The sequence below is a fragment of the Ixodes scapularis genome, unplaced genomic scaffold, assembly GCF_016920785.2.
Source record: "Ixodes scapularis isolate PalLabHiFi unplaced genomic scaffold, ASM1692078v2 PGA_scaffold3__209_contigs__length_174095766, whole genome shotgun sequence".
NCBI classification, from domain to species: Eukaryota; Metazoa; Arthropoda; class Arachnida; order Ixodida; family Ixodidae; genus Ixodes; species Ixodes scapularis.
The window spans coordinates 169,328,869-169,344,936 of record NW_024609868.1 but is presented as its reverse complement, the minus strand read 5'-3'; the positions used below and the strand labels follow the sequence as shown (position 1 = coordinate 169,344,936).

General features: G+C 48.0%; 1 protein-coding gene across 1 annotated transcript; it reads right to left on the bottom strand.

Annotated features, from left to right (window-relative positions):
* Positions 1-13,368: 13,368 nt before the first annotated feature.
* On the bottom strand, positions 13,369-15,568 carry LOC121047397. The gene is made up of 2 exons (XM_042292970.1): positions 14,935-15,568; positions 13,369-13,388 (listed from the first exon to the last, which is right to left on the bottom strand). Exons 1-2 carry the CDS (start codon positions 15,566-15,568, stop codon positions 13,369-13,371), a joined length of 654 nt encoding a protein of 217 aa, XP_042148904.1.
* Positions 15,569-16,068: the final 500 nt, after the last annotated feature.

Genomic DNA, 16,068 nt, shown 5'->3' with positions numbered 1-16,068 from the left:
TCCCTGAGAAATCGGTAGGGGTCCTACTATGTCCAGATGTATCTTGTTGAAACGGCTGTCAGGCTGTAGGAATTGTCGACTTGGTAGTACCGGATGCCGCTGTACTTTCGCGCACTGGCATGCGATGCAGGATCGCACCCATTCACGAACGTCGGATTTTATCCGGGGCCAAACGTAGCGGTCGCACAGGAGCTTCTGGGATACTCGTATACCCGGGTGCGACAAGCAGTGAATCGCTTCGAAAAGCTGTCGTCGCAGTTCACGTGCTACAAAAGGCCTAGGCGTTCCCATTGAGAGGTCACAGACCACGGTGGTGCCTTCTGGAAAGCTTACATCCCGCAGTTGCAGTGATGTGGATGAACTGCGCAGGGCACGCAATTTTTCGTCGGTGGTCTGTAAACGGGCCAGCAACTCCAAGTCTATAGCAGAACAGGCTGGGCTGTTCACGGCGTCAATCCGGCTGAGGACATCAGCGGGGACGTTGTCAACTCCTTTAACATGCCGAATGTCCGTTGTGAATTCGGCCAAGAAGGCGAATTGCTGATGGCGTAAGTTAAGGGCTTGTGGTCGGTCCATATGGTAAATGGCCGTCCCTCGACGAAATGTCGAAACTGTCGTACAGCCAAGTAGGCAGCCAATAGCTCACGTCCGAAAACGCTGTAGCGCGTTTGCGCTGGCTTCAGCTTCTTAGAAAATAAACTAATCGGCCGCCACTCTCCGTCGACTTTTTGTTGTAGCACCGCTCCTACGGCTGTGGCAAATGCGTCAGTCATCAGCGATGTTGGGGCATCATGCTTAGGATGTACTAGCGTTGTTGCTTCTGCAAGTGAGTTCTTTACCTCGCCGAAAGCGCGTTCCGCATCTTCGTTCCAAGATGTTCGAGCAGCTTGGCGCAGTTTCGAACGAAACGTCGGTAAAAATTTACCAAACCGAGAAACTGGCGAAGTTTAATGATCGAAGTCGGCCTCGGGAAATCTTTGATGGCTTGTACTTTTGATGGCAATGGATGAATTCCCGAGGAGTCAAGCCGATGACCAAGAAATTCCAATTCCGGAACTCCAAACACACTTTTCGCAGCGTTGATGACAATGCCGTGGCTGCGCAGTCGTTCGAAAAGGAGGTCTAAGTGGGTTGTGTGGTCACCAAATGTGGTCTTCCGGTGACATGCTGGCTATGAGAAAATTGTCTACGTACGCGAAGACAAAAGATCCCAGGCAGCACAAGATATTGTGCCGACATTGGTCTCAGCATGGTAAAGGTGGCCCCATATGGGCCCAGCTTGACCAGTCTATAGCCAGCATTCATGATGCCGGCACTAAACTTTCTACATGACGGCAACATTGGCCGTTTCTGCCAGCGTCCAACCAATATTGCGGCATCCCGGCTACATGACGGGAACATTGGCCGTTTCTGCCAGCTTACAAAAGATATTGCTGTATCATGGCTACATGACGGCAACATTGGCCGTTTCTGCCACCTTCCAAAAGATATTGCTGCATCCTGGCTGCATGACGGCAACTTTGGCCGTTTCTGCCAGCTTCCAAAATATATTGCTGAAAATATATGAAGTTCTATATCGGGCTCTGTTTTGCAACCACCGAATGACGGCACTGCACCAGCCAAGTCGCGGCAACATCGCCGGGATTCTTCCATATGTACTAGGAATATTTAGACACATAAGCATTTTGGTTGATGTTTCTTTCATCTTCGAGTGCTGCTCTTAGGCGTCCGTTTCTGGCTTGAGCGGCGTTGCCGTCGGCTTAACAGTAAAGCGTCGGCGTAACACATTTTCGTGACGCGCCACAAAAAAGCGTTACGCCGACGAGTTACGCGACGCGTCACGAAAAGTGTTACGCGATGCCGACGCGTTACGCGACGCGTCACGAAAAAGTGTTACGCGACGCCGACGCGTCACGAAAAAGCGTTACGTGGAAACGTTACGCGACGCCGAGGTGTCACGAAAAAGCGTTACGCCTACGCGTTACGCGACGCCGAGGCGTCACGAAAAAGCGCTACGCCTACGCGTTACGCGACGCCGAGGCGTCACGAAAAAGCGTTACGCCTACGCGTTACGCGACGCCGAGGCGTCACGAAAAAGCGTTACGCTGACGCCGAGGCGTCGTGGAACGCATCGTCATATCGTTTTTTTGGGACGCCTCGGCCTCGGCGTCGCGTAACGCTTTTTCGTAACACCTTGGCGTCGCGTAAGGCGTCCGCATAACGCTTTTTCGTGACGCGTCGGCGTGATGCTTTTTCGTGACGGTTCGGCGTCACGTAACACTTTTTCGTGACGCGTCGGCGTGATACTTTTTCGTGACGCCTCGGCGTCGCGTAACACTTTTTCGTGACGCGTCGGCGTAACGCTTGTTTGTGATACCTCGGTGTCGTGTAACGCGTCGGCATAACGCTTTTTCGTGATGCGTCGGCGTAGCGCTTTTTCGTGACACGTCAGCGTCGCGTAACGCTTTTTCGTCACGCCTTTGCGTCGCGTAACGAAAAAGCGTTACGCCGACGGCAACCGTAACGGTAGCCGTAACGCGTCGGCGTGACGCGTCGCCGTCGGCGTAACTGCGCGGTGCATTATGGGAAACGTGCCATAATGCACCGCGGTGCCGCGCGTGTTGCATTATGGGACGTCTCCCACAATGCACCAAGCGAGAGGGAGGAGGTGGAGAAGGGGGAGGAGGGAGGAGGAGGAGGGACAAGGATGAAAAAGAGGCAGGAGGAAGAGGGCTCCCCCCTGACAGCTCCCCCCGCCTCCTCTCTTACAACGTCACTGGTGTATGAAAATCTCAAAATAGCCCGCTGTTACTGAGCCCCGCAACTCGACCAAAGCTTCAGACAAAAAAAAATAAATAAAAGAAATACAAATAATTTTTAAGCAAAACATAAAAAACTCAAAACAAATATCCAATAATTAATTAAGATATTGCATATCCTCACATATAAAAAAAAAATCAAGTTAAATTAAGATGTCGAACATCCTGATCCTTTTTTTTTCTTTTTTGCACATAAGTTGACGTAGATTTCAGTCAGCAAACAAAGGTTATCATGGAACGTATAACATGAGAAGAAGCTGGGACATTATGTCTGCTCGCCCGAAAAATTGACTTCAAACTGCGTAGAGAACAAGATAACTCCAGTAATGGCTGGCCACGGTAGCGACACCGGCCACCGAAATATAAACTGCAGTAGAGCTGGGTCGAAACCGAAACTATATGCCGCAGTCGCATACTTGTCCGATCCAAAGCCACAGCCAATCCAAAGTCTAATTCAAAGCCACAAGCAGCTTCTGGAGTCTGGATTCTTTTTCGTCCCGTCCGTGCAGACAAAGGCCTGTTTGAACCTTCAACGCATCTTCAACGTGTTTGGGTCAAATGATTGTTTAGGTAAGTTTTCTCGATTTCATATTCATAATGCATGCCCGAAGAGTATCATCTACATGTGCTGGATGATTTTCCGAGCACCGTAGCTTACGTTGCCACCGTAATTCGGATGATATTTAACTTTTTTCGGCGCTTGAGCGGTCTCCGCGATTTCGTGTCGCGTCGCAGATTCTGGCTGCCTGCGGGAAACGATCGCTATCGCTTGTGGAGGCTGTTCATTCAAGCCTTGCGTAAATGCTAGCCGCTATCTTGAGAATCCCGTGAATGTTCTACGATACCGGAGCACTGCAGAGACGCTGATCAGATTGTTTCGAAAGTTCGCGTCGCTATCGGCGAGCCCTTCGGACACGCTGTAAGTGCCAGGCGCGCTAAACTGAGCTCTGCTGTCAAACGCTTGGATACGGATCTTAGAACGAACGCCTTGAATGTGTTCGGGACGGCGACACGCGTGAAGAATTGGATGGTTTTTACTTTGACGTGTCGTCTCGTCCTTTCTCACGCTTGCGACAGCGTATCTCGGTCAGCGCGCGCTGTCTTTTTGAGCTGCGTCCAGCGGGATGGCGCGGTTGGGGTGCTGGCGTTTAGCGGGTTTCAGCGGGTTGTTAGAACAAGAACACGCTCCAAGCTGGGCGTCGTCGTAGCGCTCGCGTACGGCGTGTGCCCCGCGCAGGCCTGCTCTGCGTGTCGTCGGTGTTCAGGCGCGCGGGCCCAGAGTTGCTTAAAAGTGTTGACAGGACCCTGTTAAGCTCGTCGCTTCCGTTGTTTTCTCCCTTACGGGCCCTGCATATATGTCTAGCCTTGCGAGCCACCCAGAGTACTACTACTGTAGCTAATGAAGATTACTATTGTTTGCCTTAATGGCGTTTTAGTTTACCTCGGTCATATTCGTGACTTCTAGAACCCGGGGGTGCACACATACTTTACATGGCTGAGGAAAGAGGTTATATGTAAGCAGTGATAGAGTGCAGGCGAGCTGGTAATTAATCGACATCTTGTAAGCCCTGAGATGTTCGTTCATTTTTTTAGCGTTCCCCATATCAGGGTTTACAAGATATAGGTTACACGATTTGATTAAATGCTCAAGAAAGTTGCATTGTAAAAATCGCACACCTGGCAGGTGCTCTCGCTTGTATAGTGGACAGCTCGCAATGAAAACTCGCACGGCTGTCCCTTTTCGCACTCCGAAAACGGAAGCTTTGCCAGGGTCAGCACATTAACATTCTGTGGTGCTTAGCTGGTGGGGCCAGTAATGTAGGAAGGGGGAGGGGGGCGGCAAGCAAACAATTTTCAAGATGCATTTGCTTCCCCTCACCCCCCCCCCCCCCCACGCACACACACACAGATGTTCAAAACTTCCGCTGCTGCCGCACCCAAAACAGCCATGACATCTATCGTCTACTTACAAACGTGCACATCATTCTATTAAAAAAGAAAGAAATCTACAGTAACAAATGGCCAGGGACCAGTGGCGTACCAACTTGTTTTTGAGTGAGGGGGTAGACGACACCCCCCCCCCCTGAGTTGGGGGGCGGTGCCCTTGGTATCCCTTCGGCGCCGCCAGCCAGTGTTTGCCCTGCCCAGTGGCGGCTGTCTAAGGGGGGGGGGGGCTGCAAAACACATTCCTTGCCCCCCCGGTTGGTACGCCCATGCCAGGGACTTTTCAAGCATTCCCTCATCTAGTAGTGTTGAAAATATTCAGAAGACGTGTATAGTCTTGTGCTGAGGTAATGGGGGCAGTGACATAGGAAAGGGGGGTTCTTTTTTTTAATAATATTGTTTACTGGTAATGACTGATTTTCCTGCAGCCCCCCCCCCCCCCCTTTTCCTATGCCACTGCCCCCATCACCTGAGCACAAGACAACACGCGTCAGAGATTGCACGCTGCTCTAGTTTTTTTGTTTCTTTCGTCAATAAAAATATTTAACCCTACAAAAAAAATTATCGCCAGAACTTTTTTTCTTTTCTTTCCTTTTTTTTTGGGGGGGGGGGGGGGTAATGTGTTTGGGATTCTCTAAGTTTTGAAGTGGGTACAAGATACCCACCCCTTTCTCCTAACCCCTTCCTCCCCCCGCGACAAACACATACACATACATTGATCGCCTGCGTCCGATCCCCGTGGCGTGAGTACCGTTTAATCTGAAGTGCACCACCCAGTGCTAATTAATTTTGTTTTAATAGAAGCAAAAACATTTGCTTGAAATTATTATAATTCTGAAACCAAAACCACCAATATTTTTATAAACTCGTCGAGGCTCAAAGCCAGTGTCATTCACAACACAAAGTTGAGAACTTCTAAACCACTCTGTTCATAGCACGACAAAATCGCACCACACGCGAAGTGCAGATAAATAAAATCCAACACAATCAACGGCTTCGTGCCAACGCCTTCATACCCTAATCTCCTAGTACCCCCGTACGGCGTCCGCGCCTTCGCACGAAATCCGCACTCACACTAGAGTCTACTCACACACTTTGAGTGCGGATAAGAATCCAACACAATCCGCACTCAGAGTGCAGATAAGAATCCAAAATTATTCACACTCGGAGTGCGGGTTAGAATCCACCACTATCCACACTTGGTGTGCGAATAGGGACAGCCACAAGCCAACTCCCACACCTGCCAGGCGCTTTCGCTTGCACAGTGGAGACACATTCAAATCAAGGAGATCCAGCTTTGAATGTGAAGGCTTCCTACTTCAACTTTTAAATACTTGAGGTTCTGTTAAAGTTGAAGGGAGTCTCTTAATGCATTTTTGGAACCGTGTCCGAAACCCAGTGCTGGGTACAATTTTAGTCTAAAAGGCTGGTCCACACTGTTGCTACCCGCTAGGACTGAGTCTGACAAAACCAGTCTTCAAGCCTCTTGTGACAGCTTATGATCGTGCTGCGCAGCAGCAATGTTATTCGTAAGCAACTTAAAACCCTATTTTGTTCAACTTGGTCATAGTCAGTTGCAACAGTGTGAACCAGCTTTAACACCTTAGGTGAATGTAATCAGCAGTAGCTCCAGGATAAACTTGCGCATTGCACTACCCCAAAGTATTTTGACCACATCTCCGGTGTTGATTCTTGATTTCTATCCCAGCACTACAGAAAACGTCAAAAGTCTTGTTGATTGCTGTGCATGTGCCTATCAAGCGAGCTGTGCTATTTCTAGGTGGTGTTTAATTTGTTTTGAAGTTCCCGGGATCTTTTAAGGCACCGGTAGGTATCTAAGCTCCTCATGCACACTGTTCTTAATACAATTACTTCATGCAGAAGTTAATTTTTCTTATTTGGTTGAGTTTAATGGTGGTGTCGTCATGGTCTTTGCACTGTCGACGACAAGAGAAGCGTCATGTTGCACTTGTTCTTTTGTTGATCCGTGAAGCAAGTTCTGGTTTCTTTTTTGTTCCAGAATGTCAGTCTGAGTCTTATTCATGATGTTGCAGGAAGTCTGTATGATGACGAAAAAACTGCAGGTGACTAGAAGCTGCTGATGAGCTGCCAGTCCGGATGGCAGCTATCAACACGGCAAGGGCCTGCAGGCGCATCAGCCCTCCCCCCGTTCCTGTACTGCCATTGGAGACAGGATGCTTTGTAAAAGGTGAAACAGGACCCTTGCATTGCTTCCACAGCGCCCTGCTGGATTTATCTCACATTTTGATTTTCAAAACAAACAACATTACAAACTGTAAAATACCGAACAAACGCCCACTCTAAATTGGAGATAATCATAGAGAGCTGGGGGTTGAGCACTTGGTAGGTACGATAGTTGGTAAGTGTTCATGGTCCCTTGCTTGATCTGTGCACGGAATTACGAACAGCTGCATTTGCGGAGCTAGTTAATTATGCAAACACAAAAAAACAAAGCGTGACCTTTTTTTTTCTTTTTTTTTTTTTACAAAGAAGCATTCTGAAAAGTGTTCGATTAGCATTGGCTGTTACTAAAGCCTTCAATTTACTCTTCTGAGTTAGAACAATAGAGCAACCCATCTTTTCTTGTACACCACTTTCTGTGGCAATAAAAAGAAAGCTAGGGGGGGGGGGGGCAGGGGCAGGCAGGCAGTCAGGTGCATATGGCTCTGTGTTAGTGCACCACGTAGTTCTGAACTTCTTTTGGTCTCGATTTGAGTTTGGGTTTTGGCATGTCAACCACGCAGTTGCTAGAGTGCATCTTTTTTGTACGAGGATTGCAGTTGAGGGAGTTGAATTGGGATTGCCGAGCATGGCAGGCACATTCACATCTCTTTACTTTCGGGTTACCCTGCACTGCCCGAAGGCATTATTGCGGGGGGGGGGGGGGGGTGAGGGGAGGGGAGGTATGTAGTCAGACGTGAAGGTAGAAATACGCCCGCGCATATGTACCAAAAAAAAAAAAACGAGATGCAGGCACACAGGTAAACACATTCAAAAACAAAAGCGAGCCCAGAATAAGATAAAAGCCACATTGGTTGCTCACATTCTATAGTCGGTGACAGGTCAATAAGGAAGTGGAAGCTGCTCCCACCTTTTTCCACTATAGCAGACTGAACCCTGGAGAGGAGGCGCCCTCCTTTCCAGCGTTTGCTCTGCTAAAGGGGAAAGAGGTGGGAGGAGCTTTCACTTCATTCTTGACCTGTCACCGACTATAGGTACCTGCCAACGTTCCATGTTTTTGGACGTAAGCCAACACTTTGACCGGTATGATGAATTGGGCTGTTGTATATTGGGTGTATCAAGGAGCGGCCAGGCTCTTTAAATCGACTGCGAAATTCGGTTTCTTAACCTATTGCACTACGACTTCGTGCAGCGTTGCTCAGGGATGGTGCATTTTTTATGTAAAATTTGCAAAGAGCGAACTTACCTGAGGAAAAAGTAAAGAAAGAAAAAGGCTTAGCTCCTATGGAAATGCGACGAAGCCAGAGGTCTTCAAACAATATGGCGCCATTTCACTAGAGAGACAAAAGATGGCGCAAGGGGTCACGACGCCAACTGCGCCAACGTACGAGCATGCGGCGCCGAAAGCTGGCGTCTTTAGCAGACAATCTTTTCGACTCAAACGTGGCACGAGCTTTTCTGATATCAGTTGCCAATGCATTATTTTATTATCCTTACTGATAAAACATATTGAATGGACACATAATCGATTAGAAAAGTGGTTTGTTGGGATATTTTGACTGTTTTTTTCGGAGTACCGATGTCATCTGCTTTGCAGTTCCTTGTTGTTACCGCGCCTGTTTTTGTTTCTGCGACTGTCGCCGCCTGCGGAATGCACTCTACTTTTGAGTTGAAAAGATTGTCTGCTAAAGACGCCAGCTTTCGGTGCCATATGTTCGTTCGTTGGCGCAGTTGACATTGTGGCCGCTTGCGCCATCTCTTGTCTCCCGTGCGAAATGGTGCCGTATTGTTTGAAAACCTTTGCTTTTGCCGCATTTCCATAGGAGCTAAGCCTTTTTCTTTCTTTACTTTTTCCTCAGGTAAGTTTGCTCTTTGCAAGTTTTACAAAAAAGTGCACCATCTGTGGGCAACGCTGCACAAGTCATAGCGCGATAGGTTAAGAAACCAAATTTTCCGGTCAATTTAAAGAGCCTGGCCACTCCTTGATACACCCAGTAGTTACCACATATGTGTGCAGGTCACTCATGCAGTTGTTAATGACCATTGGTACCCAACTCAACCTCGTGCAGGGTGTCTATGAACTGAAAAAATGGTAATGTTGAGGAAGTTGGCGATTGCAAAAGCCTGAAGATTTCCACCCTAATCACCATCGATCAGGGATATTCAGCCTTCCTTTGTCTGAATGTCAGCAAAAGACACGTGTGGTGTGACAGATAAACCTTCCTACTCAGGAACTCAGCCAGCTTGCCAATGTAAATCTCTGCTTGGAAACTATAGAGTCTTGGGAGAATCCAGAGATACAATTTCATCTCGAAATGTATGAAAAACACAAACTTCTGTACTCTAAGTGAAGTGCTGCTGCTTATGGCAGTGCTGCGTATGGCAGATTTGTGGAATGGTTTCATAGTGCAACAGGTTGTCTCTAGAGCTACCCATTTGCTCCTGAATGTACTTTCCATGGGATTTTTTTACAGGTTGTGGACATCATGGCTATTGAGGTAGTTTCTGCTGCGGGGAAGAGAATATCCCTCAGCTTGACAGTCCACAGAAGATTTAGCAGCCAGGATTTTGGATGTTGCGAGAGCAATGACGTTTGCCTTTAGCTCATATTTTTTGCCAGAAGTTGTACAACCAACTGCCAGAGTTTTCTCATCCGACAGCAGGACATGCCGGCTACTGTGGCGTCATTTAATGCTGTCGCTTAGAGACCACCTTTAATGAGTGGGTGGTATAGAATGCTAGAATGCAGAGGTGCATTCCAGACACCATGCTGTAGCATCTGCTGCTGGTATGTTCTGATTGGTTCTCATTGCAGTCATTACAATTTTCAGATTGTTTCTTTTCTTCAGTGGGAGCTCATGAAGGTGGCACTGTGCACAGAGGGACAGAGTGGCTGACAGTGAGCTGCCCAAGACAACCTGCTGGCTCTCGTGACCATCTCCGAAAGCCTCTAAATGGGCTAATTGACAGGTGTGCCTGGACATTTATAAACGGTAAACACAATCTAGACTACCTTTGAATTACGCCTTGGTCTAACTGCTGTTGCCAGGATACCGTGTTTGGCTGCTAGAATTGCACTGGATATGCTAGGCAACACATGTTGCCAAGTAGGGACACGCTGGGACGCTTATCCACAATTTGTGCTTCCCAGTCCATGAGCCACCAAAGACCCAGCCAAAGAGATCCCGAGTCAAGTCAAAGTTTTCTGTTATTGCTAGTAGCAGCGTCGTAGTCGTTAATTAAGATGTCGGCGTTGCCCCGCTCATTGCGGCACACCGAGCAAAGCAGAGCAAAAGAACGGAGACAACCGTTGCTTGCCAATAGGCTGACTTGGGGATGCCAACGATGATGTCACAAAGCTTTGGACAGGTTACATGTGGAAGAAAGGCTCAGTGCATGCCCTGCTATAATTGTTGCTCATATTCAAAATAAATGCAGTTTACGTTGACTTTTGCCCAAGTTTAGTGCAATTACTGAATTAACGAGCCAAAATGCTATGTAAGTCTGCTTCTAACTCAGATTTCTTACAAAGTGCGTCAAGCTCCCTTTAATGCTAGTTTGACTTATTTGCACAAGCCTGTGCCAGTGCACAAACTAGAGCCTATACATTGCTGTACTATTTTACATTTAATGCACTGCCAAAGGAAAAGGTTCATATGCAATTAAGCCCAAGCAGCTAGACCATTAATTTGAATGTGACATACAGTAGACTCTCATTATTTCAAACTCCAGGAAGCCACGAATTTTGCATGAATTATCAAAAGCTCAAATTATCGGAAGTTCATCTAACTATGTTGCAAGATAAATTATGATTTTCTATATGGATGGCTACGCATACAAAACAGATATTTCATGATTTCCTCTGCACAGGCCCATTAATCATAAGCTGGTATGCCATTCATGAAACATTGGTAAAATTTATGACACAAGTTTATTCAACCCTCAAAAATGTTGTTTATCAGGGACTGTTTAGGCAGCACATGACACCTCAAAACAAAATTAAGTTTGTTCAACCAGAAAAAAAGTTTTCTATTAGGGACTGTTAAGCAGGGACCCATGAGTAATGGAAACGGGCATTGTGCTGCAGTTTTATCGCAACTTGCGTGAACACTGCGATATAAAGCCATGCCGCCACATCACAGCATCCTTGCAAATTGATATGGAAACTGCCGCGCGGCGCCCGTTTTTGCCGCTCATGTGTCCTCTGCTTCAGAGACGTATATAGAGATAGTTTAACCATTCATTTGGATGTATAGAAGGCAAATGAGGAGGCGCCTTTCGCTTAAGGTGGGCTGGGCATGTTCCAGAGCATTTTCACAAATTCGTATGTGGCCAACCAGCAGCCGCGCATAATATCCTGGCAGTGGTTGTGAGAAACAAAATTAATGAGCTCGTCGGAGTAACTCTCGGTGACTGGGGTGCAGTGACGTTTTGATCCTGGTCATGCAAAATCACGGTGGAAGATATAGAAAATATAAAAAACGTGCGCAACCAGCTGAACGATTGACGTAATCCGTACACCAGGCGTCGAAGCGGTCAGACTCCATTTGAGCAAAACAGAAATCAAGCGGAACATTAGTTTCCTACATCTACTTGCATAAACATAATCGAAACAGTGCGTGCACCATATTTTCAACCATGGAAAGTTACTACAATTAACTCTTAGGCACTTATCAAAACCGTTTCTCGCTACCATAGCTAGGGGATTATTTTCAGCTTCTGGTTGGCCAAGAGAGATTGTCGAACCCTCTATCTGCGTCTGATGCAGGCCTTGGCTCTGCTTGCTCCTTTCATATACCAAGATCTATATGTACGGCTCTGCTCTGCTTTAGCCCTGTAGAGTGTGCTTTTTACTGAGCACCAGTGCACCGCAGGAAAACAACGCCTGTGAAAGCAAGCTTCACAGGTGCTGCTTCTCCGCAGTGCACCGGTGCTCGGAAAGAAGTGCGCTCAACGGGGCCGCGAGAACAAAAAGTATGAATTACACGAAAACGTCGTTCAAATTAAGCGGCTTATGAATACATTGAAAACGTAGCGGGACAGCCAGAGTTTTGAAATTTGTTTGACTTAACCAGAGGTATTAAATCTCCGAGTTTGAATTATCGCGAGCCTACTGTATACTCTAAAGGAGATATGGCTCACTTGATTGTGCTTAATATCACTGAATTGTTATGCAAATTTTAATTTGCTAGTTTTATTTCTCAAGCACTTGTTGTGTTGGGTATTCAAATCAATGCAAATTTTTACTTTGGTTCAATTTATGGGAGGTTTGTTTTATATATCATGTGCAGTAGAAAGGTGGGGAGCTGGGCTAGGTAGTAAACATGTTGCTTGCTGATGTTAACCATGTATGTCATATACAGCTTGTTGTGATTGTGTATTGATTTCGAATCCTCTTCTGCTCTTTATTTCAGGCTGCTCTTATATGCACCATGAAGATATCGAAGAGGTCTCCAATTGAAGGACAACTATAAGCACAAGCATGGAGGGGCATCTAGATGGCGAGCGCAAGGACAACTGTAATGTAAAATTTCTCCCAACTTAAAGCAAGGCATGCCTTCTTCCAATAAAGGCATTGTGGCAAAACTTCTTAATTGGTTCGTTTGTTCAGCTGTCATCTCTACGAACAGCTGATCTCACACAAACAAAATCCTGGCATTGAGTAGTAGAGATTGTGTGCTCTTTTTCTTTTTGAACTCTTGTTGTTTTGTGTAAGGATAAAAAATTATACAAGTTAGTATATTGAATGACAGAGCCTATGAACTCTCCATACCTCAAAAGTTTCATGTGACTTCGGCTTGCTTGAACATGGAAGCTGTTTGCACTAAATAACGGAGCACTAGACCTTTCTGTCTTCTTGAAGCCCATAGCTACGAGCCATCCGCACCAATCCTGCACCTCCGATACGTCAGGTGACACCCCTGGCAAAGGTATAGCCCTTCCAGGGGAGTCGCCTGATGTATCGGGGGTACGGGTGGTACGAATGGCTCGTAACTTTGGCCTTATCTAAGGCCGAAAGGTATAGTGCTTCATTATTTAGTGCCGACAGCTTTCATAATTCCTACGGATAGCCCTCCGTAGTGAGCTACAGACATTCCGTCATTTTACGAAATTATGTGCCTTGTTTTTACAGACTGTCCAGTTTCTAGATTACGGGAAATCTTGCCGGCAATATAAAACCAGCTTTTTTTACCAATAAAATGGGAAAACGGATAACTGTCTGTTAAGTGGAATATAGATGTTCCGTCATTTTACAAAATTATATGCCTTGTTTTTAACAGACTGTTCGGTTTCTAGATTATGGGAAACCATGCTGGCACTATGGAACTTGCAACTTTTACCCATAAAATTGAGTGAAATTGTTTTGCAGTGCTTCCATACCCCTTGTCCAAGTCAAAGATGGTCAGACATCTCCGATTCCCACTAAAATGAAGCATCCGTTTCCATTGAAAATAAAGAGTTTCACATTTGATATCGTAGTACGTCATTCACATTCTTACGTATTTCAAGAAGACATTTAAATCCCAAAATGGTTCAACGATAACGGCCACAAAACATTTTGAAAGACTGCTGTAAAACGGTTTCGAAAAACGGCCGAAGAAAGGTTGACGACATCGGTCACAAAACGGTTGGCGATATCGGTCTCAAAACTTTCCCCGTGATCGGTTCAAGTTATTGGACCGATCTGGAGCCGGGGTGCAAATCATTATTGGACCGTTATTTCCTAAAACTTTGACCAATATTTGTCCGTTATTGGTCCAATATTTTTGTGCTGCCTGGGATAACCCTCGTGTGACAGCGTCGATGAACCGTTGGAATGACTGAGCCGCATTTCTGAGGCCAAAGGGCATGCTGAGAAATTCAAAAAGTCCAAACGGTGTCGTGATCGCTGTTTTCGGGATGTCCTCTTCGGCCACGGAAATTTGGTGGTAGGCCCGCGTCAGATCAATTTTCGAGAAGATCTTCGAGCCTTGTAGGTTCACCGTAAAATCCTGGATGTTAGGTAGAGGGTACCTGTCCGGTACAGTGTTCATATTTAGGGCACGATAATCGCCACACGGCCGCCAGTCTCCATTTTTCTTCGACACCATGTGTAATGGAGACGCCCAGCTGCTAGACGAGGGTCGGATGATGCCAAGGTCCAACATGTGTTCAAAGCATCGCGGAGTTTCTCTGGGGCTAGACAGCGGGGACGGCAGTAAACAGGTGGTCCTGTCGTCAAGATGTGGTGTTGTACGTCATGCGAGACGAGTTTGGTCCAATCAGGTGACTGATTAAGGCTCGGAAACTTACTCAGCGAAGTCTTGAACGCGTCTTCCGGGATCATGCAGGCAGAGGTGTAGACAGCATTGTCGTCCGTTGCGGTACCATGGATAGAAAGTCGCGTGGTGGAGTCTATCAGTCGCCTGCTTCTAACATCCACGAAGAGTTTGTAGTGGTTGAGAAAGTCCGTGCCGGGAATTCCTTAACTGACGTCGGCCACCAGGAAGATCCACCGGAAAACCCGCCGGAGGCCGAGGTTAAGGGTGATCGACCGTTCTCGGTAGACTGGGATCGCGCTGTTGTTCACTGAGCGCAGAATATAGATCGGTGTCAAGGAACGGTCGGCGCGCGTTGCTGGAACTGTGCTGATCTCGGCTCCGGTGTCGACGAGGTACCGGTTCTTGGTGGCTCGGTCACACACGTAGATAGGCGACTTTTGTCGAGGCCCTGACCACTCGTCGCCTCTAGAGGTCGGCCGGCCTGTTTCCCTGCCATGAACAGGGGCGGAGGCAATGCCGGGCGTTGGCACCGATGCGGCGGTGGTAGTAGCAGACCCCGGAAGGGCTCGGTGATCGAGTGTTTTCGCCGCGTGTCCGACGAGATGTCGATTCGCCGCGTGCCCGACGAGACGTCGAACGTCTGCGACGTGTTTCACGAGGGTGGGGGGCGCGGCCTTGTGTAGCTGCGACGACGATCTCCTCCAAACGTTGGCAAATTTGCTCGATGTTGGCCTGGGGAGGCTGGCTGTTGGCGGCCGATCCAGAGTCCCGGGTTGTTGGTTGCTGTGGAGCCACGGTAACACTGGCGACCGATGGAGTGGTCACCTCCATCACGGCGTCGGCCAACGCGGCAAGTCCGGTGAGGTCCAACGTTGTTGCTGTTGCCAAAACCATCTCAACATTGGAAGGCAGCCTTTGCAAAAACAGCTGGCGGAGGAATACGCCGTCCAGATTGTTAGCGCGCTCTCCAAGAAGCTGGGTCATGCGTCGCAGCAATTGGCTTGGACGCCGGTCCCCGAGCTCTTCCGCCGAGAGAAGCTGCTGCACGCGGGAGCGTTTCGAATTCTCGGTGCGCTGGAGCAGAGCATTCTTCAGTTGGTCATACGGTGTTGCTGGAGAGGAATTTGCCAGTACGTCGTAGACTTCGTCGGCGGCAGTTGGTGAAAGAGCCGAGACGACGAGGTGGTACTTCCGACCTTGTGTGGTGACCCCAGCGAGGTGGAATTGTGATTCCGCTTGCAGGAACCAAACTCGCGGATTGCGGTCCCAATATGGTGGAAAGCGGACTGCGGCTGCTGCAACAGTGGCTGGCGGCGGGTCCGAAGGCTCTCCTTGCTGCATTTCACCCGTTCTAGTTGGCGATCACGTCCGGGTCACCAACTGTGGTGAAAGAAACAGGCAGGAGACGGACGTTCCAGAACAACGTTCTATTTCAGTCGTGTCTGGTCAGGAACTGCTCTTCTTGAGCGCGTGAGCTAGCGCGCGCGTCTTTTTCTCTTTTCCAGTGCCGAGACTGGACTCGCTTGTCGGTGTGTCCAGTCCCTACACCAGTATTCGTGGAGGCCAGGGGAGGGGAGGGCATGGAGAGCGAAAGAAGTGGCGGCCATCGGTCTCATAAAGAGATAGAGGATCACACTACTTTTACGCGTCGTCTCTCTCTACCTGTCAGCACTCCTTAGATGGCCTAAGGCCCCCCCCCCCCGCTCCTCTTATGTTGACAGTTGACTGTAAAGCGAGGAGAGGGCTCGACCACCATGCCCAGACAGGTAAACCAAAAGTATCGTCCGTACCCTCGAAGACGTTGCTCATAGCCTCGCGCCGGGCGCTTTTCAGCCGTGCCT